The sequence below is a fragment of the Dasypus novemcinctus genome, chromosome 21 (assembly GCF_030445035.2).
Source record: "Dasypus novemcinctus isolate mDasNov1 chromosome 21, mDasNov1.1.hap2, whole genome shotgun sequence".
In the NCBI taxonomy this organism is placed as follows: Eukaryota; Metazoa; Chordata; class Mammalia; order Cingulata; family Dasypodidae; genus Dasypus; species Dasypus novemcinctus.
The window spans coordinates 25,966,836-25,983,260 of record NC_080693.1 but is presented as its reverse complement, the minus strand read 5'-3'; the positions used below and the strand labels follow the sequence as shown (position 1 = coordinate 25,983,260).

The 16,425-nt window shown below is 54.7% G+C and overlaps 3 protein-coding genes across 3 annotated transcripts; 1 reads left to right on the top strand and 2 right to left on the bottom strand.

Moving 5' to 3' along the window:
* Window positions 1-3,028: 3,028 nt before the first annotated feature.
* ZMYND15 (zinc finger MYND-type containing 15) lies at window positions 3,029-9,346 on the bottom strand. The gene is given in 16 exon segments (XM_058283658.2): window positions 3,029-3,334; window positions 3,682-3,842; window positions 4,062-4,120; window positions 4,210-4,363; window positions 4,516-4,614; window positions 4,704-4,792; window positions 4,903-5,008; window positions 5,151-5,242; window positions 5,572-5,724; window positions 6,253-6,413; window positions 6,651-6,806; window positions 6,895-7,138; window positions 7,525-7,667; window positions 7,669-8,017; window positions 8,020-8,140; window positions 8,598-9,346. Coding segments are annotated over 16 exon segments (2,646 nt in total). The 5' UTR covers window positions 8,982-9,346; the 3' UTR covers window positions 3,029-3,159.
* CXCL16 (C-X-C motif chemokine ligand 16) lies at window positions 9,291-12,324 on the top strand. The gene is made up of 4 exons (XM_012518300.3): window positions 9,291-9,360; window positions 9,745-9,883; window positions 10,273-10,355; window positions 11,891-12,324. The coding sequence occupies exons 1-4, from the start codon at window positions 9,291-9,293 to the stop codon at window positions 12,322-12,324; spliced, it is 726 nt and encodes a 241-aa protein (XP_012373754.2).
* Window positions 12,325-13,508: 1,184 nt separating this feature from the next.
* MED11 (mediator complex subunit 11) lies at window positions 13,509-14,857 on the bottom strand. The gene is made up of 3 exons (XM_004475256.5): window positions 14,698-14,857; window positions 14,372-14,502; window positions 13,509-13,778 (listed from the first exon to the last, which is right to left on the bottom strand). The coding sequence occupies exons 1-3, from the start codon at window positions 14,780-14,782 to the stop codon at window positions 13,641-13,643; spliced, it is 354 nt and encodes a 117-aa protein (XP_004475313.1). The 5' UTR covers window positions 14,783-14,857; the 3' UTR covers window positions 13,509-13,640.
* Window positions 14,858-16,425: the final 1,568 nt, after the last annotated feature.

The window sequence follows — 16,425 nt, the reverse complement described above, 5'->3', positions numbered from 1 at the left end:
TTAGATAGTAAAAATATTTATAATAAAAAGAGAATGAGAGGGAAGTGGATTTGGCTCAATGGATAGAGCGTCCGCCTACCACATGGGAGGTCCAGGGTTCAAACCCAGGGCCTCCTGACCCATGTAATGAGCTGGCCCACGCGCAAGGAGTGTGCCCTGTAAGGAGAGCTGCCCAGCGCGAAAAAAGTGCAGCCTGCCCAGGACTGGTGCCACACACACGGAGAGCTGACACAGCAAGATGACACAACAAAAAGAGACAGATTCCTGGTGCCACTGACAAGAATATAAGTGGACACAGAAGAACACAGCAAATGGACACAGACAGCGGACAACTGGGGTGGGGGGAGGGTGGAGAAAGGGAGTGAAATAAAAAATACCAAAATCTAAAAAAAGAAAAGAACTTTAAAAAAGAATGAGAGAAAGGAACATTGTAAATTAATATAATGTCTGAACTTGGTTTTCATGAAATTTTTATTTGGTAATTAGATTTACAGATGAATTGCAAAGATAGTTTTGTTTCCATATACTCTTCCCTCATCTTCCTATAATGTTGCAGCTTATGTAACCATGGTATGTTTACCAAAACTAAGAAATTAACTTTGGTACAGTACAATTAGCTAAACCACAATCTTTATTCATCTATCTCCAGTTTTTCCACTAATGTCCTTTTTCTGTTTCAGGATCCAATCCAAGATAGCACATTATATTTAGTTGTCTTATCTATTTAGTCTCTTCCAGGCTGTAACAGTTCCTTGGTGTTAAAAACTTTACATGCATTTTAGGATCCCACCGCTTTATTGAGTGACTCATGAATTGGGCAGCATCCCATTCAGAAAGTAGAAGGGAGCTCTACTGAAGGCTGGAAAGCAGATGCTTACAGGGCAAAATGCTGAAGCAAGTGAGAAAATGTTCTGATTGGCTGATATTAAGTTTTCATTTTACATAGGGGAGTTTTACAAAGTGGGGAGCAGATACACATTAATATGATATGTGTGGTGGTTTGAAGCTATATGTACCCCAGAAAACTATGTTCTTAAAGTTAATCCATTCTTGTGGGTGTAGACCCATTGTAAGTAGGATCTTTTGGTGAGTAGAGCCTTCAATTAAGATGTGACTCATCTCAGTCAGGGAGGGCCTTAATCCTTTTATTGGAGTCCTTTTTTAGAGAATAAAATTCAGACAGAGAAAGCCACAGAAGCAAGAAGCTCAAAGCAATGAAACCTGGAAGAGAAGGGAGAGAGCATCAGACTCTGCCACGTGACAGGAATCCAGGACTGACAGCAGCCAGTCTTCAAGAAGAAGGTATCACCTTGATTATACTTTGATTTGGACAACTGTAAGCTTGAAAGCTAATAAATTCCCATAGTTAAGGCCGACATATTTTAGGATACCTGCTTTCAGCAGTTTAGCAAAATAGAACAGTATGCTTGTCCATTCTGATAAGCTTTCTCTACTGGACAGAAACTGGTGTATCACCAGGTGTTGCTTTTTTGCAGTTCTGTAGGGTGTGGTCCATTTTCTCAGAAAGCCTGCCAGGTCCATTGTTTTTGTCTTCTGGAAAATCCCTTCTTATAAAGGGGGTCCCTCCTGGCAATACTCAATGAAGTGGATGTGGCTCAAGCGACTGGGCTCCTGCCTACCACAGGAGAGGTCCATGGTTTGGTTCCCTGTGCCTCCTAAAGAATGATGCAACAAGAGTCACAAGAAGAAAAACATGAGGATATACACAACAAAGCAGGGAGCATAGGTTCCTGATGCCTCTTAGAAAAGACGGGCAAGATGGTGAGCTGACGTGACGGGCAGGCGCAGCAAGCTGATGCAACAAGAGACACAGGAGGAAGAACATAATGAGAGACACAACAAAAGCAGAAAACAGAGGTGGCTTAAGTGATTAGGTGCCTCCCTCCTACATTGGAGGTCCCTGGTTCAGTTCCCTGTGCCTCCTGAAGAAACAAGGTGAACAGACACAGCAAGTGCAAACAGTGAAAGGGTGGGGAGAAATAAATTTAAAAAATAAAATCTTAAGGAAAAAAAATGAAGGCCATTTTATTTTACTTAACATTGGTATTGTCTTGCCTTTGGTGACAATGGCACTTATTTATTTTGAGAAGGTACCACAGATTGAACCCAGGACCTCGTGCATGGGAAGCAGGTGATCAACCACTAAGCTACATCTGCTGTCTGAACTTGGCGCTCTTGAAGATTAAATATAGTGGTTAGGTTCTTGTAGACTGTCCCACAATTTGGATTTGTCTGATGTTTTCTCATGATTAGACTGAGATTGTAGATTTTGGGAAAGACTATCCCAGAGGCAGTGTGGTCTTCTCATCACATTCTGTTGGGGCACACCATGTCAACATGACTTGAATCATTACTCTTCATCTTGATCACTTGGTTAAGGTGTTTGCCAGGTTTCTCCACTCTTTTTTTCCCCTTTTCATACTCTTATTTCCAGGTAAGTCACTGGATCTAGCCCATACCCAGGGGGACTTTTAGAAAGTCACTGAAGGCAGTTAGGCAGGATAGGAGAGTGTTTAGGCGTGGGTTTAGAACACTCTGGCTGCAGTGTGGAGAGGAGAGAGGGTGGAGTTTGCAGCTGCCCCAGTCGACTTAGCAGGAGTGCACTGGATAGGAAGGGTGAGAGAGGGTGGAGTCGAGGATGGCCACCAGGTTTCTACCTTGGACAGTTGGGCCTCTGGGGCTAAGCCCCAGAATCTAAGCCAAGGGGTCTGTGTGCCCTAGGAGCTTGGGTGAAGCGCTCCCTGTGCCTCCCCTGCCTGGCTAGTGAGAAGCCACTTTCTGCTTCCATCCTTCAGGCAGGTCCCTGAGGTTTCCGGGGCTGGGAAATGGCTTAGGGACAGACACAGAGGTTTGGGATCAGCAAAGAGTGTCAAAGTAAGAGAAGGGACAGCCGTCGGAGGGACCTAAAGGGACTGGACAAAGAAAGTCACCCTTAAATCCTTCTCTTCCCTTTTATCCTTTCCCAGTTTAATTGCCAATTAGCGGAAAAGTAAAGGTCAACGACTCAGGGATTTCAAACAAGCAATTTTATTTGCCTTTCCGGGTTCCGCCACCCAGCCCGCCCCGGCGGCCTCGCGTTTTCTCCTCGGTTCCCCTCGGCAGCGCGCCGGGGTCGCGGGCCGCCCGCCGCCCCAGCCCTCACCGCCGCCGCCGCCGGGCCCCCCGCCCGGGCTTCTTCTCTCCGCGGCGCCTTCGGCCCGGGGCGGGCGGAGCCGCAGGCGTCGGGGCTGGGGGCGCGGGGCCGGGCGCCAGGCGGGCCCCACTCCCCTGCGGGGGCTTGTAGACCAGGTGGAAGATGAAGGCGTTGCAGTACCTGGGGGGGGGGGGGGGCGCGGTCAGGGGCGGGGCCCCGAGCTCCCGGGAGGGGGGCCAGACCCGGGGCTAGGCTAGCTGGAGGGAAGCAGGGTCCTCCTGGGGGGGGGGGGGGGGGGCGAGGCGCCGGGCAGGTTCTGCTGGGAGCTGGATCTAAAGAGGGTGTTGGGGGGGGGGGGGCGGCTGTCGGAGCCAGAAGGGTGGTGGTGAGCCTTGGGGGCAGCCGGTGGGGCTGCAGGGACGGGGAGAGGTGTAGGGGAGGGGTGGGCCTTCTAGGGTGCTGGACCAGCGAGCGAGAGGAGAAGCTGAGGGCCCACGAAGGAAACAGGCAGGGTGGCGGGCCCTCACCAGGGCATGCAGTTGTCGGCTGCTCGGAGGCGAAAGGGAGAGCGGAAGGGGTTGGGGCGCGGCGGGCTGGTGCCCCCGCCGGTGGCCACAGCCATGGTCTGGTCGTCCATCACGCAGCCGTACTCGCTGCTCTCGGTGAAGAAGGCCGGCACGCGGAGCGACTGCGGAGCGCGCGGGGCCTCAGGCGCGCTCCCGAGCCCCCCTCCCCCCCCAGGGGCGTCCCAAGCCACGAGGGGCAGACAGGGAGGGAAACTGAGGCCCAGAACAGACCGGCTTTGGGGAGGGGCGTAAACCGCGGGCGCCCCCCAGATCTGTAGAGCAGGTCGTGGGGAAGGCAGTCCCGGGCAGGAAGGGAGAGAAGCTGTCACCCGCGTCCCCACCTGTAACCGGGGCAGAGAGCTCAGCCAAGTGTCCTTGAGACCAAAGCCAGAGTTAAATCCTGCGGGGCGAGAGCAAAGAGAAGCTGGCTCCCACGGTCTGCCTCTCCCTCACCTTTCCATGCCCCCACCCCTGAGCCCAGCCTCTCACCGATAACCAGGTCAGGCTTGGGCCCCTGGAGCAGGTGGTAGGGCCGCGCTGACACCTTGATCTGCAGGTCCCTGCGGCCCCCTTTCTCCTTAGTCCCAGAGCTGAGCCGTGCTGATACCCCGGATCCAGGGCGGACAGACACCTCAGGGCCATCCTGGGGGGCCGGGAGTGGGGTGGGGAAGCCACTGACCATCAGGGTACCAGAGGATGCACCAGGCAAGAAGGGAGGAGGGAGAGGGAGGGAGGGCCAGTGAGGAGGACAGCAGGGGATGGGGACTGAAGAGCAGGGCTCTCCCTAGTCCTTACCCTCTGTAGGGTAAAATGCTGCTGGTCACTCTCAGGGGGCAGGCCGTCACCCACAAACTGCAGCTCCAGGGCCACATGGGGGAGCAGGACCAAGAGCTCCTGAAAGACAGAGACCAGGTCAGATATGGGTCCCACAGGCATCCACCCCCACACGCCAATGCCCAAGCTTCAGGCCCGGAGAGACTTACCCAGAACACCATGACAAGGTCAAACTCCTTCCCGGCCTCCACCACGTGGATCTTCAGCGACTGTTTGTTCTGGATGTTGAGCTCAGGGACTGGGTGAGAAACCAGCTTTTGAAGGAGATCGCCCCCTGCCCCATCTCTCCCTCCAGCCCCCTGTCCCCCCATGCACCAGGCACTCCTCCCCCGCCTTGGCTCTCCTTACAGGATTGGGGCACGAGGTGGGTGATGACGTAGTACACTGTCAGGGGGTAAGTGAGAAGCACGGCCATGGGGGAGTCCAAGCCAAGGCCCCGCCATGTGTAGTAATCCTGCCATGAGACTGGGGAGGGGGGGTTACTGGGGGACCTGGCCCCAGGCCAGGACCCCACCTGCCTCCAGTCTAACAGCCCCTTTTCTCAGCAACTCCAGGCTTCTGACCCTCCTGTTCCCCCTCCCAGGTCCCCAAGAGGCCCTCCATCTCACCAAGAGGCCTCTGGGTGGATCTGGGGGCACAGGAGGCATCAAGGCAGGCCCGTCCCCCTGGAGAAGCTGGTAGGGATCTCCTGCGAGGACAAAAGGAAGAAGGGCCGGGTGTCAGTGAGACGCCCACCTGGGCCATCCCCCTCTTCTTTGGAAGGAGCCGCATCCCCTGAGGAGGGTCTGGCGCTGCCACAAGAGGAATGGGAGTTTGCCTAGGTAGAGATGGGGCTTCTGGACGGGGCGGGCAGGGCTGACCCCTCTGAGGGTTGGGGGAAGGCCTGTGGTGGCCCTGGTTGGGGAGGGGAACTTCGGTGTGAATGTGGAGGGGTTTTCTGGGACCTGGACAGCCTTTTTCTCCCCCATCCGGCCCTCCAAACTCAGGGGCCCATGCTGGAAGAGACGCTCCCCGCACCATTGAGAAGAAGGCTGAGGGATGGCGTGTTGCCCCGGGGGTGCCTGGGGGTGCCAGGGCCTGGAATCAGCATGCTGAGCTGGGTCCAGTAGCCACGAGTGAGGCCCCGGGAGGCCAGGAATGCCTCCTTGTTGAAAGTTTCACTGGTCACCTCTGGAGAAGGAGGAGAGGAGGGCTTGAGGGCCTGGAGGCGCAGACTCCAGACTTCCACTCTCCTCAGCCTCCCCAAGGACCCTGGAACTGAGCCTGGTTCTGATCAGGGAGGGAACTAATATTTTACTAGGCGCCAAGCCCATATTATCCTTACAACAAGTCCATCCGTGGGTTTTAACATTTGTTAGTATCCCGATTTTACAGATGAAACCCCAAGGCCAGAGAACTAAAGAAATTTGTTTAAGGTCAAGCTGCCAGTTAATGGTGGAGCTGGGAAGGGAGCTAATGTTTGAATCCCTATCCCTGAATCCCCCAGGCACTTAGTGCTCAGCTCCAGAGACCGAGCTCCAGCCCCAGAGATCTAACCAGCCCCTAATCCCACACACCCAGGGCCCAGCCCTCCTTTCAGGAATCTAGACTCCAGCCCTAAGCACTTAGCCTTCAATGCCAGGACTCTGTACCTTCCTAGGCACCCAGGCCACATTCCCAAAGCCCTGATCCCCACCCATCCTGACCTCCTTGTGGTACCTGCAGTATAGGTAAAAGGCAGAGTTGCCAGTTCTCCTGCCCGCTCCATGAAGGCTGCCAGCCTGGGGCACCAGAATCGGTGGCTCACATCATCTGGAGACCGTCGCCAGTCGGCCCGGAGACAAGCCTCTCCACAGTACAAGACAGCACTACACTGAGGGCTGGGGGACACGGCAGGTGGTGGGCCCTGAGGGTTTCTTTCTGTCGGACCTCAGTCTGCCCATCTGTCAATTGGTCTGTCTTTCTAACTGTAACAGCTTGGTTGATGTTTCTATGTCTTTGTCTTGGTATCTCCCCTCCCTCCCTCATCTGGCTGCTGGCCCCCCGCCAGCCTGCATTCTGTTTGCCTGACTGTTGGGGTCATCCTCCGTCTCTCCCCATCTTTGCCGGCTGCTCACCAGGGCGTCAGTTTCACTTCAAAGCTATGCCTGTGACAAACATGGCAGGTTCGAGCCCGAAGGGAGGCAAAGGTGAAGCCCGGCCGGGGACCCCATGTCCTCATTGGCGTCTTGGCCAACTTCACTCCCAGTCTTGGGACCAGGCTCTCCAGCTCTCTGAATGGGGGTGGAGATGCTGTCAGGCTGGGGGCTCAGGAGCCCATGCCCCCAGGCATCCCCACCCTCAGATGCCATGTTTCTGTACCGATGCAGCTGGGGGTCTCCCACGGTAAGCTGACGGGGCTTTCGGGGGTCCCCAGACCCCATGGGGCAGGCCATGCTGTGGCAGAGGAGAGCGTAGGCCCGAGGAGCCAGGTGAGTTAGGTTCTCTGTCCCTGAGCCCCGGCCTGCACTCCCCTGGGCTCCATCCGTTAGCAGGTCAATGCCCAAGATGGTGCCATGTTCATCTGTCACCAGTAAGAGGCAGGAGAGGTGCAGGGGGGCAGCCTCTGGGAAAAGAGGAAACATTAAGTGGGCAAAGATGGTCAAGCTCAGGGGCACCAAATGCCTATAGGGGCTAGACAAGTAACCAGTGAGGAAAGGGGCCTAGGTGGGGAGGGCATGCCCCATCTAAAGCCACTTCATGGTACCGGCGTTTGCTGCCACGCAGAAATGTGGTCCCACTATTAGAACATTAGGTTTTTCTTGAGAAGGCATCAATCCAGACCCCTGGATTTCTTTCTCTTTCAATGTTTAAAGGTTGGCTCAAAAACCAAAAGGTACTGTGGATGAAGGAAGGCCACCAGTTTGTGACCAGCCCCTGCCTGGGTTCTGGGTGGTGGGGGAGAGCTCCGGAAGGTGAAACAGCTGGGCAGGGGGTAGGGCAGGTTCTCACCACTCCTCCGTCCTCTCCTCTTCTCAGTCCCTGTTTCGTCCTCTGCGTGGACCTCTCGGCAGCCATCCTCCGCGCCTCTGGCCTCCTGCTCAGCCTCCGCCGGCTCCCCTGGAGGGTTTGCTTCCTGGGGGGACTCCTGCTGTAGTGACTGGCTCCCCATCCTCCTTGAGCCCCACCTTCTCTGTGCCTGCACCCTCCTCTTCTCCCTTCTCCTCCTCCTCCTCCTCTTCCTCCTCCTCCTCTCCTTCCTCCCCATCCTCCAGGCTGACAAAGCTGACATAGGGGCTCAGGTCTCGCAGATGGAGTGGGGGCTCATCTCCCAGGAGCCGAGCAGCCCCCAGGCCTGGCCCAGCGCCTGGCTCTGCCCCTTGTCCCAGGCTGATGCCCACACTACGGTTGGGCAAGACGTGGAGCACCCAAAGGGCCGGGTCCTGGGGCAGCCTTCTGATCTGGGCCTCCAGCTGTCGCCAGCGGCCCTCAAGGCTGGTCCCACAGCCCCACGCTCGGCCACGAACTTGCGGAACCAGCCAAAGAGGAGGGCAGCGAAATCGAGGAACTCATCCCGGTATCCAGATACAAACTCCATGTCTTCAGGAGCACCGAGTCTGGGCCCAGACTGAGCAGAGGAAGGGATATATGATGAGGGAAGGGGTAGTGGAGAGAGATCAGGGCTGGCGGGTGCTTAAGAACAGTTGAAGGGGGAATCTGTGAAGGAGTGGTAGGAACTGAGAATCGAGTTTTCAGGACTGAGGATGAGAGTTCAGAGATGAGGATGGGGGGGCGGTTAGCGAGGCTTGAAAGTGGAAGATTAAGGTAGAGAATGAGCAGTCAGGAGCTCAAAATTTGGGGTTCAGAACTTGAGGGCTGAAACCCTCAAAAGTGGGGTTTGAATTGAGGATGGGGCAGAGGAGGGCCAATCCCATCGGGAAGGGTCTGGCGAGGAGGGAAGACTCTCGGACCCGCCTGTGGGGTGCGGGAGGAGGGAACAGGGGCGGGGTATCCGCTCGGCTTGAATGGGTTTCGTGGGAGCCCCCGCAGCCCTAGCCCCTCCCGGCCGCCCACTGCTCCGGTACCTGCAGCCGCCACCACTTTTCGAAGGTAAATACCACGGGGGGCGGTCGTGACGTCAGGGTTGCCCGAGCCCACGGCCCATGCCTCGGGTGGCACAGCGCCCGCGGACACTGCGTCCGCGCGTCCCTGCCCCGGCCAGGGTGCGCGCGGCCGGACTCTGCCACCTTGGTGAGTGGACTCGGCTGCGCCCGGAGCCGGGGCTGTGCGGGCGCCCGGGGGCAGGTGCCAGCCGCCCGCTGCTCGCTGCGTTCTCGCCTCCCGCCCGGGGGCGACCTGGAGGAGGTGGGGGGGGGGGGGCCGGCACCCCTGACCCCACCGCGGCGGCGCTCGGGGCCACTGCCCGCCTTGCCCCGCCGCCCGCGTCTCCTTTCGGTTTCTGCCAACATCCCTGGCCGCCGGCTGGGCGAAGGCTCGGGGTGCGGGCCGAGGGAGCTCCGCCCGCAGGGGTTTCCCCGCCGTGGGCGGCCGCGGCACCGCGCCGCGCGGGCAGTACCGACCGCGGTCGGTTCGAGACGGTGGACGCGCCGCCGCCTCGCGCCGCCTTCCCGACCGGGCCTCCGTGGCCGCCGTCTCCTTCGGAACCTCGCGCGGAGCAGGCCAGGGAAACCAGCCCGACGTCGGGCCCCGCGGTCCTGCCCGCGAGTCGGACGGGGCGAGGCGGCCCCGGCCCCCCCAAACTCCACCGCGACCCCGAGATGTGGTGGGGCCGGCGACCCCCGTCCCGCACGTTCCTGCTCCTACTGCCGGCGCTGCTGACTCTGCCAGGTTGGTCAGGGGCCGGGCTGGGGGTCCGGATCCCCGAGTGCAGGAAAGGGGATGTTTGTCGGGAGGTGGGGGTGGGGGTACGACGGCCGCGGGGTTGAATAAATGGGGAACCAGGCCCCCCACTGTGGCCCCCAAGGCAGCCGGGGCAAGGGGAGGGTCAGCTGCCTGGGACTGGGGACAGAAGCTAGGGGACACCTGCGTCCAGGTGGGATTAGGGACCTTTTGGGGGGTGGGGCGGTGATAGGTGGCTAAGTCTGGAGGTCAGACACCCGGGTCTAGGGAGAGACTCCAATGGGGTCGGTGGGTTGGGGTTAAGCAGAAACGGAGCCCGGAGCCCCTTGGCCTGGGAACTTGCGCTGACCACCTCTATCCCCCCCACCCCAGGTGATGGCAACGAAGGCAGTGTGGCAGGAAGTTGTCCCTGTGATCGATTATTTCCTTTGCGCTCCCCCCCAGAGGCTAACTACCTGAGACATTTCCGAAAGCAACTGAGAGGCTACAATATCTGTTCACATTACATCAGGTAATCTCACCCACCATTGGGAGGGCAGCACCTGCTGCCTTCCTGTGGGTGCCTCCAGGACCCTCTTCTTTTTCCTTTTTCAACTTCTTTTTGGTCTTTATTTATTTAGTTTTTAATGTTACATTAAAAAAAATATGAGGTCCCCATATGCCCCCCCACACCCCTCCTCTTCTGATCTAAAACTGAACTCCTTATGGTGGTCCCAACCCCTTGCTGGATTACGTCTGCCCCAGTTCTCCACACTTTCACTTCCCTGTCTGCCTACCTGGGAACTTCCAAGACCCAGGGCAGGTTTCTTTCTGGGTGATTTACTCCTTTGGAATGAGGAAGGAGCAGGGAAGAGGGAGTGGGGAGCAGCCAGCCCTAAGAACAGGTCCTTTCCCTTGCAGGTTCCAGCTACGCTCCAAGAGAGTGTGTGGGTACAGCAAAGAACCATGGGTTCTGAACTTGAAGGACTGTTTTGACCGCAAAGGTGAGCACTTTCCCCTTCCTTACCTGGCTCTGCCTCGGAGGCTGAAGAGCCTCCACCCTACCATTTTCCTTGCTTCAGCCCTTTACCCTATGAAACATCACATTCCCAGAACATTCTGACGCTGGCCAAAGTAACTTCACTCATCACCACCTTCATGATTTTTGTGAATTCCTTCTACCACCTGTGCTGTTATTTACTCAATATTTTTCTTACAACCAAGACACTGATTTTGTTTTCCAATATTTTATTACGAAAATTGAAAGATAAACACAAAAGTTGAAAGGATTGTATACTGAACATCTATATACCATCCATCTAGAGTTTACAATTATTTTGCTATATTTGCTTTATTGCACATCTAACTTATCTATTCATCCTTCTCTCCAACGTCATCATCCATCTTAATTTTTTTTAAAGATTTATTTTTATTTATTTCTCTTCCCTTCCCCCGCCCCCCCGTTTGTCTGTTCTGTGTCCATTTGCTGCGTGTTCTTCATTGTTTGCTTCTGTTGTTGTCAGCGGCACGGGAATCTGTGTTTCTTTTTGTTGGTTCATCTTGCTGTGTCAGCTCTCCATGTGTGCGGTGCCATTCCTGGGCAGGCTGCACTTTTTTCACACTGGGCGGCTCTCCTTCCGGGTGCACTCCTTGTGCGTGGGGCTCCCCTACACGGGGACACCCCTGCATGGCAGGACACTCCTTGCGCGCATCAGCACTGTGCGTGGGCCAGCTCCACAAGGGTCAAGGAGGCCCGGGGTTTGAATCATGGACCTCCCCTGTGGTAGACGGACGCCCCTATCCACTGGGCCAAGTCTGCTTCCCTATCCATCTTAATTTTTGAAGCATTTCAATGTAAGGTGCAGGCATCACTATACTTCATCCCAAACACTTCAGCATGTATATTATTAACTAGAGTTCAGTATTTTATGTTTCTTTCCCTCTTGAGATAAAGTTTACATATGATGAAATGAATCAGTCTTAAATGTACATAGGAACTTTTGAAAAACTTAAATAGCAACTTGTCTTAAATAGCCACTTGTCTTAATCACAAATTTGATGCATTAGTTGTATTTCACTCTAAAATAAAAGCACAATCATTCAAATGCAAAATGTTCTTCCATGTCCCACCTAAAATCTTGTGTAGCATCAGTGGCACACATACCACCCTTTGGACCACCCAAACTACGTGATCTCATTTAATTCCCCCAGTTACTCTGGCCCTTGGTACTAAAATGATCTGCATTTTACAGCTGAAATGACCTGAGTCCCAGAGACAGTTAAGAGACACTTGGCAAGGTCATATAGCTGCTTTGTAGCTGAGCAGGGGTTCAAACCCATATCTCCTGACTTCCCAGTTCAAAGCACACTCATTCAGTGGTTGTACTTCCTTGTCCCCAACTATTCCCTCTGCCATTGCCCTCCTCTCCTGACCTTCAGCTATCCTCTTAATGCTCTCCCTGACCCAACACCCTTCCCTCTATCTGCTCCTTCACCTTGACTCCTGATGGCTCTGATTCCTTACTTCTTGCCTCTCCAGAATGTGGACATGCTCACTTGGAGAGTCAGGCCCATCGGCAGCATTTACCTCCCCCCAGCACCCAGGTTCCTGAGCCCACAGAACAGGCACCTTCAGACATGGGCACCTTTGTCCAGACCTACCTGTCATCGACCCTGCAGTCTTCCCAGCAGCCCACCCTTCCAGCAGGAGTGCCATCCTTGGAAAAAGTGCTCACCTTCCGCAAAGAAGCCACCATTCCCATTCTGGGTCACAACTTGGCATCTGGGCCAGAGGCTGAGAACCCACAGCAGCGAGCTGAAAATGTGGGACCTGCAGCTGGGTCATCAGCCATAGTGCCAGTGCTGTCCCTCCTGGTCATCATCTTCATCCTCACTGGAATTCTACTCTATGTGCTGTACAAGAGAAGGAGGGAGCGGTCACTGCAATACTCTCCAGGTAAACAGGCCCTCTGAACCTCCAGGGAACCCAGAACCTCCCTGGCAAGGGGCCCTGCCCCCTGCAGATCCCAGGGGGCTGGCAGACCTGATCCAGGCAGACACATCCACGCCTCGAAGGAAGAGTCAGCCAGAGCCTAGAGTGGGGAGGGAGGGGACTCAGGGACCAGTGCTTGGCCCTCAAAGCCAGGCAGTGCTGTGTACCAGGTCATGGATTAAGGTCTCGGAGTCTGATTCCCCGGTTCAGGCTATCACCCATCCTCCCCACCTCTCCTCTCCTTTCCCCACCTCAGCAACTCTTTATCTCAAAGCTCTTCTTTTGCCCTTTCAGATTTGCAGCTCCATTACACACCTGTGGAACCAGATACTCAATACCTGAATCAACCTCTCGCAAGAATAGAAGCTCTGTGAGGGCAGCGACTGATTTGCCCAGCCTGTGTACTAGTAGTCTCTGGCACATGGTAGGCACTCTGTGCATATTTGTTAACATTTAATGACTGAATAACCAGCTGCTGCCCTCTCTTGGACACCCCATACCTTTTCTCTCTTTTTTGAATGCTATAATGTAAATTCCCTTTTAAACTGGTTAATGATATCTTGGACAAATTCCGTGTGTTTTTTAACTACTAAAATTTATTTTTATAATTACTGACTCTTCTTTCTGCAGACACTGGCCTCAGGCCCTTGCCCCCTACCAGGATTGCTGGCTTTGGCTTCTCTGCTGATGGTTCGCCTTTATCCCAAGTCTCTCCCCACACTCTATCAGCTGTTCCTCCCCGACCTCAGTCCTCTCCCCCTTCCTCCCCAAGCCCCCCAGTGAAACATTGGGTTTTCCCACTCTCCCCTGCTTGCTGCAGCTGCTGACGCCTTATAGGCTGGTTTCACTTCCTCGGCCTCTTGAATTACTCCCACGCCCCAATGAAGAGTCTGATCTTCTTGTTTTTATTATTATTGTTATGATTTTATTATTAAACCTTTAGTTCTTGCTTTGTCTCTCCCAATGAAGACGAATGTGTATTCATTGGGCCATGTCTGTAGGAAGCCTGGGGCAGGGGCATGAAGTGTGTGAGGAAGTAGGCTGGGTGTCTCAGTCTCCCTGTGCGTCTGAGCTTGTCTGCAGTTGTGGGAAGTGTGGAGTCAGAGCACCGTGCTGGAGGAGGGTGTCTTGGTCTTTGGCTTCTCCATTCTGACCTTTTTTTCCCTTTGCCATGGTAGACTATGACCAGCAGGGCCTGTATGCGTCAGCCCCTGCACCCCATTCCTTCAGGTCTCTAGGTTCTGTCCTGGGGTGCAGGTGGTAGTCTTCCTCCAAGCTGCTGCTTCACCTCCTGGGTTTAGTTTTCCAGCATCTGCTCACAGGTGCGGGCCACATCATTGAGCTTGAGACGGGCATAGTCCACTCGCTTCAGGGCCATCTGACAGTCTTTCCTTGAAGAGTAGCTGGAGCCTTCATGGGGCTGCCCTGTGGCCACCTACAGGACAGTTAGACCGATCAGTGGAGCACCTGCTGCCTTATCCACCTCCCCAACCAGGTCTCTTTTCTTATTTTGTCCCTAAATATGAATTCCAGTTATGCCACATGGTAGCTAGGTGACCTAGGGCAAGTCACTTAACCTCTGTTAACTATTGTCATTCTGGAGGTGACAATAACTACTCCCTAGAATTGTTGTAGGATTAGATAAGATCATTTGTATGACTGGCACCCGGTAAGAAGTTAGTAAATGGTGGCAGCTGTGGTAATAATTTCAGAACCCTCGCAATCTGTTCCTTTTTTCTGGGCTTCATGCTGTGGTCAGGTCAAGTTTCTAAGGACAAAGTCCTGTGGCTTTGGCTCTGCAAGCCACTTCCCAGGCACTTCCCCATCCAGCGGATCATGTGATGCAACCCAGTGAGGTAGGCGGGCTGCTCACTGCTCCTTTTTGAGGAAGAAACCATCCTTGGAAGAGAGGAGCCCTGGCACGTTTATCCAGCCAGGTCAGTGTTGCGGCCAAAGCTCGGTTATGGACTCCGGAGCCTGAGACTGAGAGCTGGGTGGGCTCGTAGCAACTACCCCCCCCACACACACCTGGGTGAGATAGCGGATCTGAGCCGACAGCTCCGCCTCTACGTGTTGCACCGAAGCCGTGAAGGCCGCCGCCTGCCGGTCTAGGAGCCGCTCATTGGTTTTTTCCTTGGACAGTTCGAGGATCACGTTACCTGGCGGAGCGGAGAGAGGGCGGTGCCACCCGGGGACCGTCAGTACCGCCCCGCCCCAAGGCCAGCCCCTCGCACCCCTACACGGTCGCCGTACGTGCACTTGGCTCTCTCCACCCTTCCCCTACTCTCCCGTCGGCGCACGTGCGTGTGGCTCCGCCTCGCTCTCGCTCCCTGCCGTCTTGTAGCATCCCGAACCTGCGTTCTGGAGGATGGCACCGATTTCCCGTTCGATGTCTTCCAGGGCGCGCAGTCGCTCGTTCGCCAGGTTGTAGGTAGCCATCGTCACTCAGGAATCTCCCACCGGACTTTCTCCGTTTGCGAAATACCGCGCTGGAGCCCGGAAGTGGCGGTCGACTTGCGCCTGCGCAGAGACTACTCTCTAGCTGGCACTACAATTCCCAGGATGCTCGGCGCAGTCCCATTTTTCTTGGTCCACTGGTGAACTACAACTCCCAGGGTATCCTGCGCTTGGTTGGGTGTGAGCTACCCGCACGCGACCCCCTGTGGTAGGAGGCGGTATTAACGCAGTCCCTAGCCTGAAGCCTCCACCTTCCCGACGCTACGAGAATTTATGAAGCGTCTACCGGGTGCTAGGTGGTGATGGCAGGAGCTCTGAGCTGTTCCTCCATCCTGGAAGAGCCACAAGCCCTCTCCCTGTCCACCTCGTTCCGCCACATGTCAGGGTCCAGGGCGAGCTTGACTTGGTGAGTGTTACATTATCCTCCCTAGCTCTTCCCCCTGATCGTGAGCCCAGCTGAAACACAGACTATCAATGCATTCTCACATGCTGGCTCCTGCCAGCCTTCTTCCCTTTCCATATGTGCTGGGCTCCTGGGATACAGAGATGAATGAGATGGACTCCCTCGTGAAGTGGGACAGATGCCCTGATAGGGATATGCCCATGGTGCCTCGGGGAGCACAGAGGAAGGGCCCATATGCTGCTGAGAAACAGGATTCTTGAAGAAGTGCTGCCTGAACTGAATGTTACAGGGTTAGCCAGGAGGACGCGAGGTTGGAGTGGAAAGGAGAAACAGCACAGGTAGGGGCTAGGTGCTGTGAAGGAGCCAAGCACTGGGTTTAGTTTTGACTGGAGTAACTGGGGTAAGGTGGTGGGTAGATGCACAGTGATGAGACTGGAGCTGGAACCAGGTCAGGAAAGGCTTGCAAGCTAATTTGGACTTTATTTTGAAGGTGTTTGGGAGCCTTTGACTGGTTTTAAGACCACATTTATTTTATTTTATTTTATTTTATTTTTTAAAGATTTTTAAACATTTATTTCTCTCTCCTTCCCCCCCCCCCCCCCAGTTATTTGCTCTCTCTGTCCATTCGCTGTGTGTTTTTCTGTGTCTGCTTATATTCTTGTCAGCAACACGGTAATCTGTGTTTCTTTTTGTTGTGTCATCTTGCTGTGTTAGTTCTCCGTGTGTGCAGTGCCATTCCTGGGCAGGCTGCACTTTCTTTCACGTTGGGTGGCTCTCCTTATGGGGTGCACTCCTTGGGCATGGGGCTCCCCTAGGTGGGGGACACCCCTGCGTGGCACGGCACTCCTTGTGTGCATCAACGCTGTGGGTGGGCCAGATCATCACACAAGTCAAGAGGCCCTGGGTTTGAACTCTGGGCCTCCCATGTGGTAGGTGGACACTCTATCCATTAAGCCAAATCTGCTTCCCTACATTTATTTTTATTTTTTGGAAAGATCACATTCTTGACAACTTATGGAAGATTGCCGGGGATGAAGCCATTTTGCAAGGGTTTTATCAAATGAGTGGAGCTCTTCAGTTAAACTTGCTAGATCTAGTGTTCAGTTTCATTCCATCTCTAAATCCCAATAAAATAACAGTAAAGAATTTTTAAAAAGGAGAGGAGTAAATAGCAAAGTTTTTGGTAGAAGCTGGAAAACAGAAAGATAAGTTTAGCAGTGAA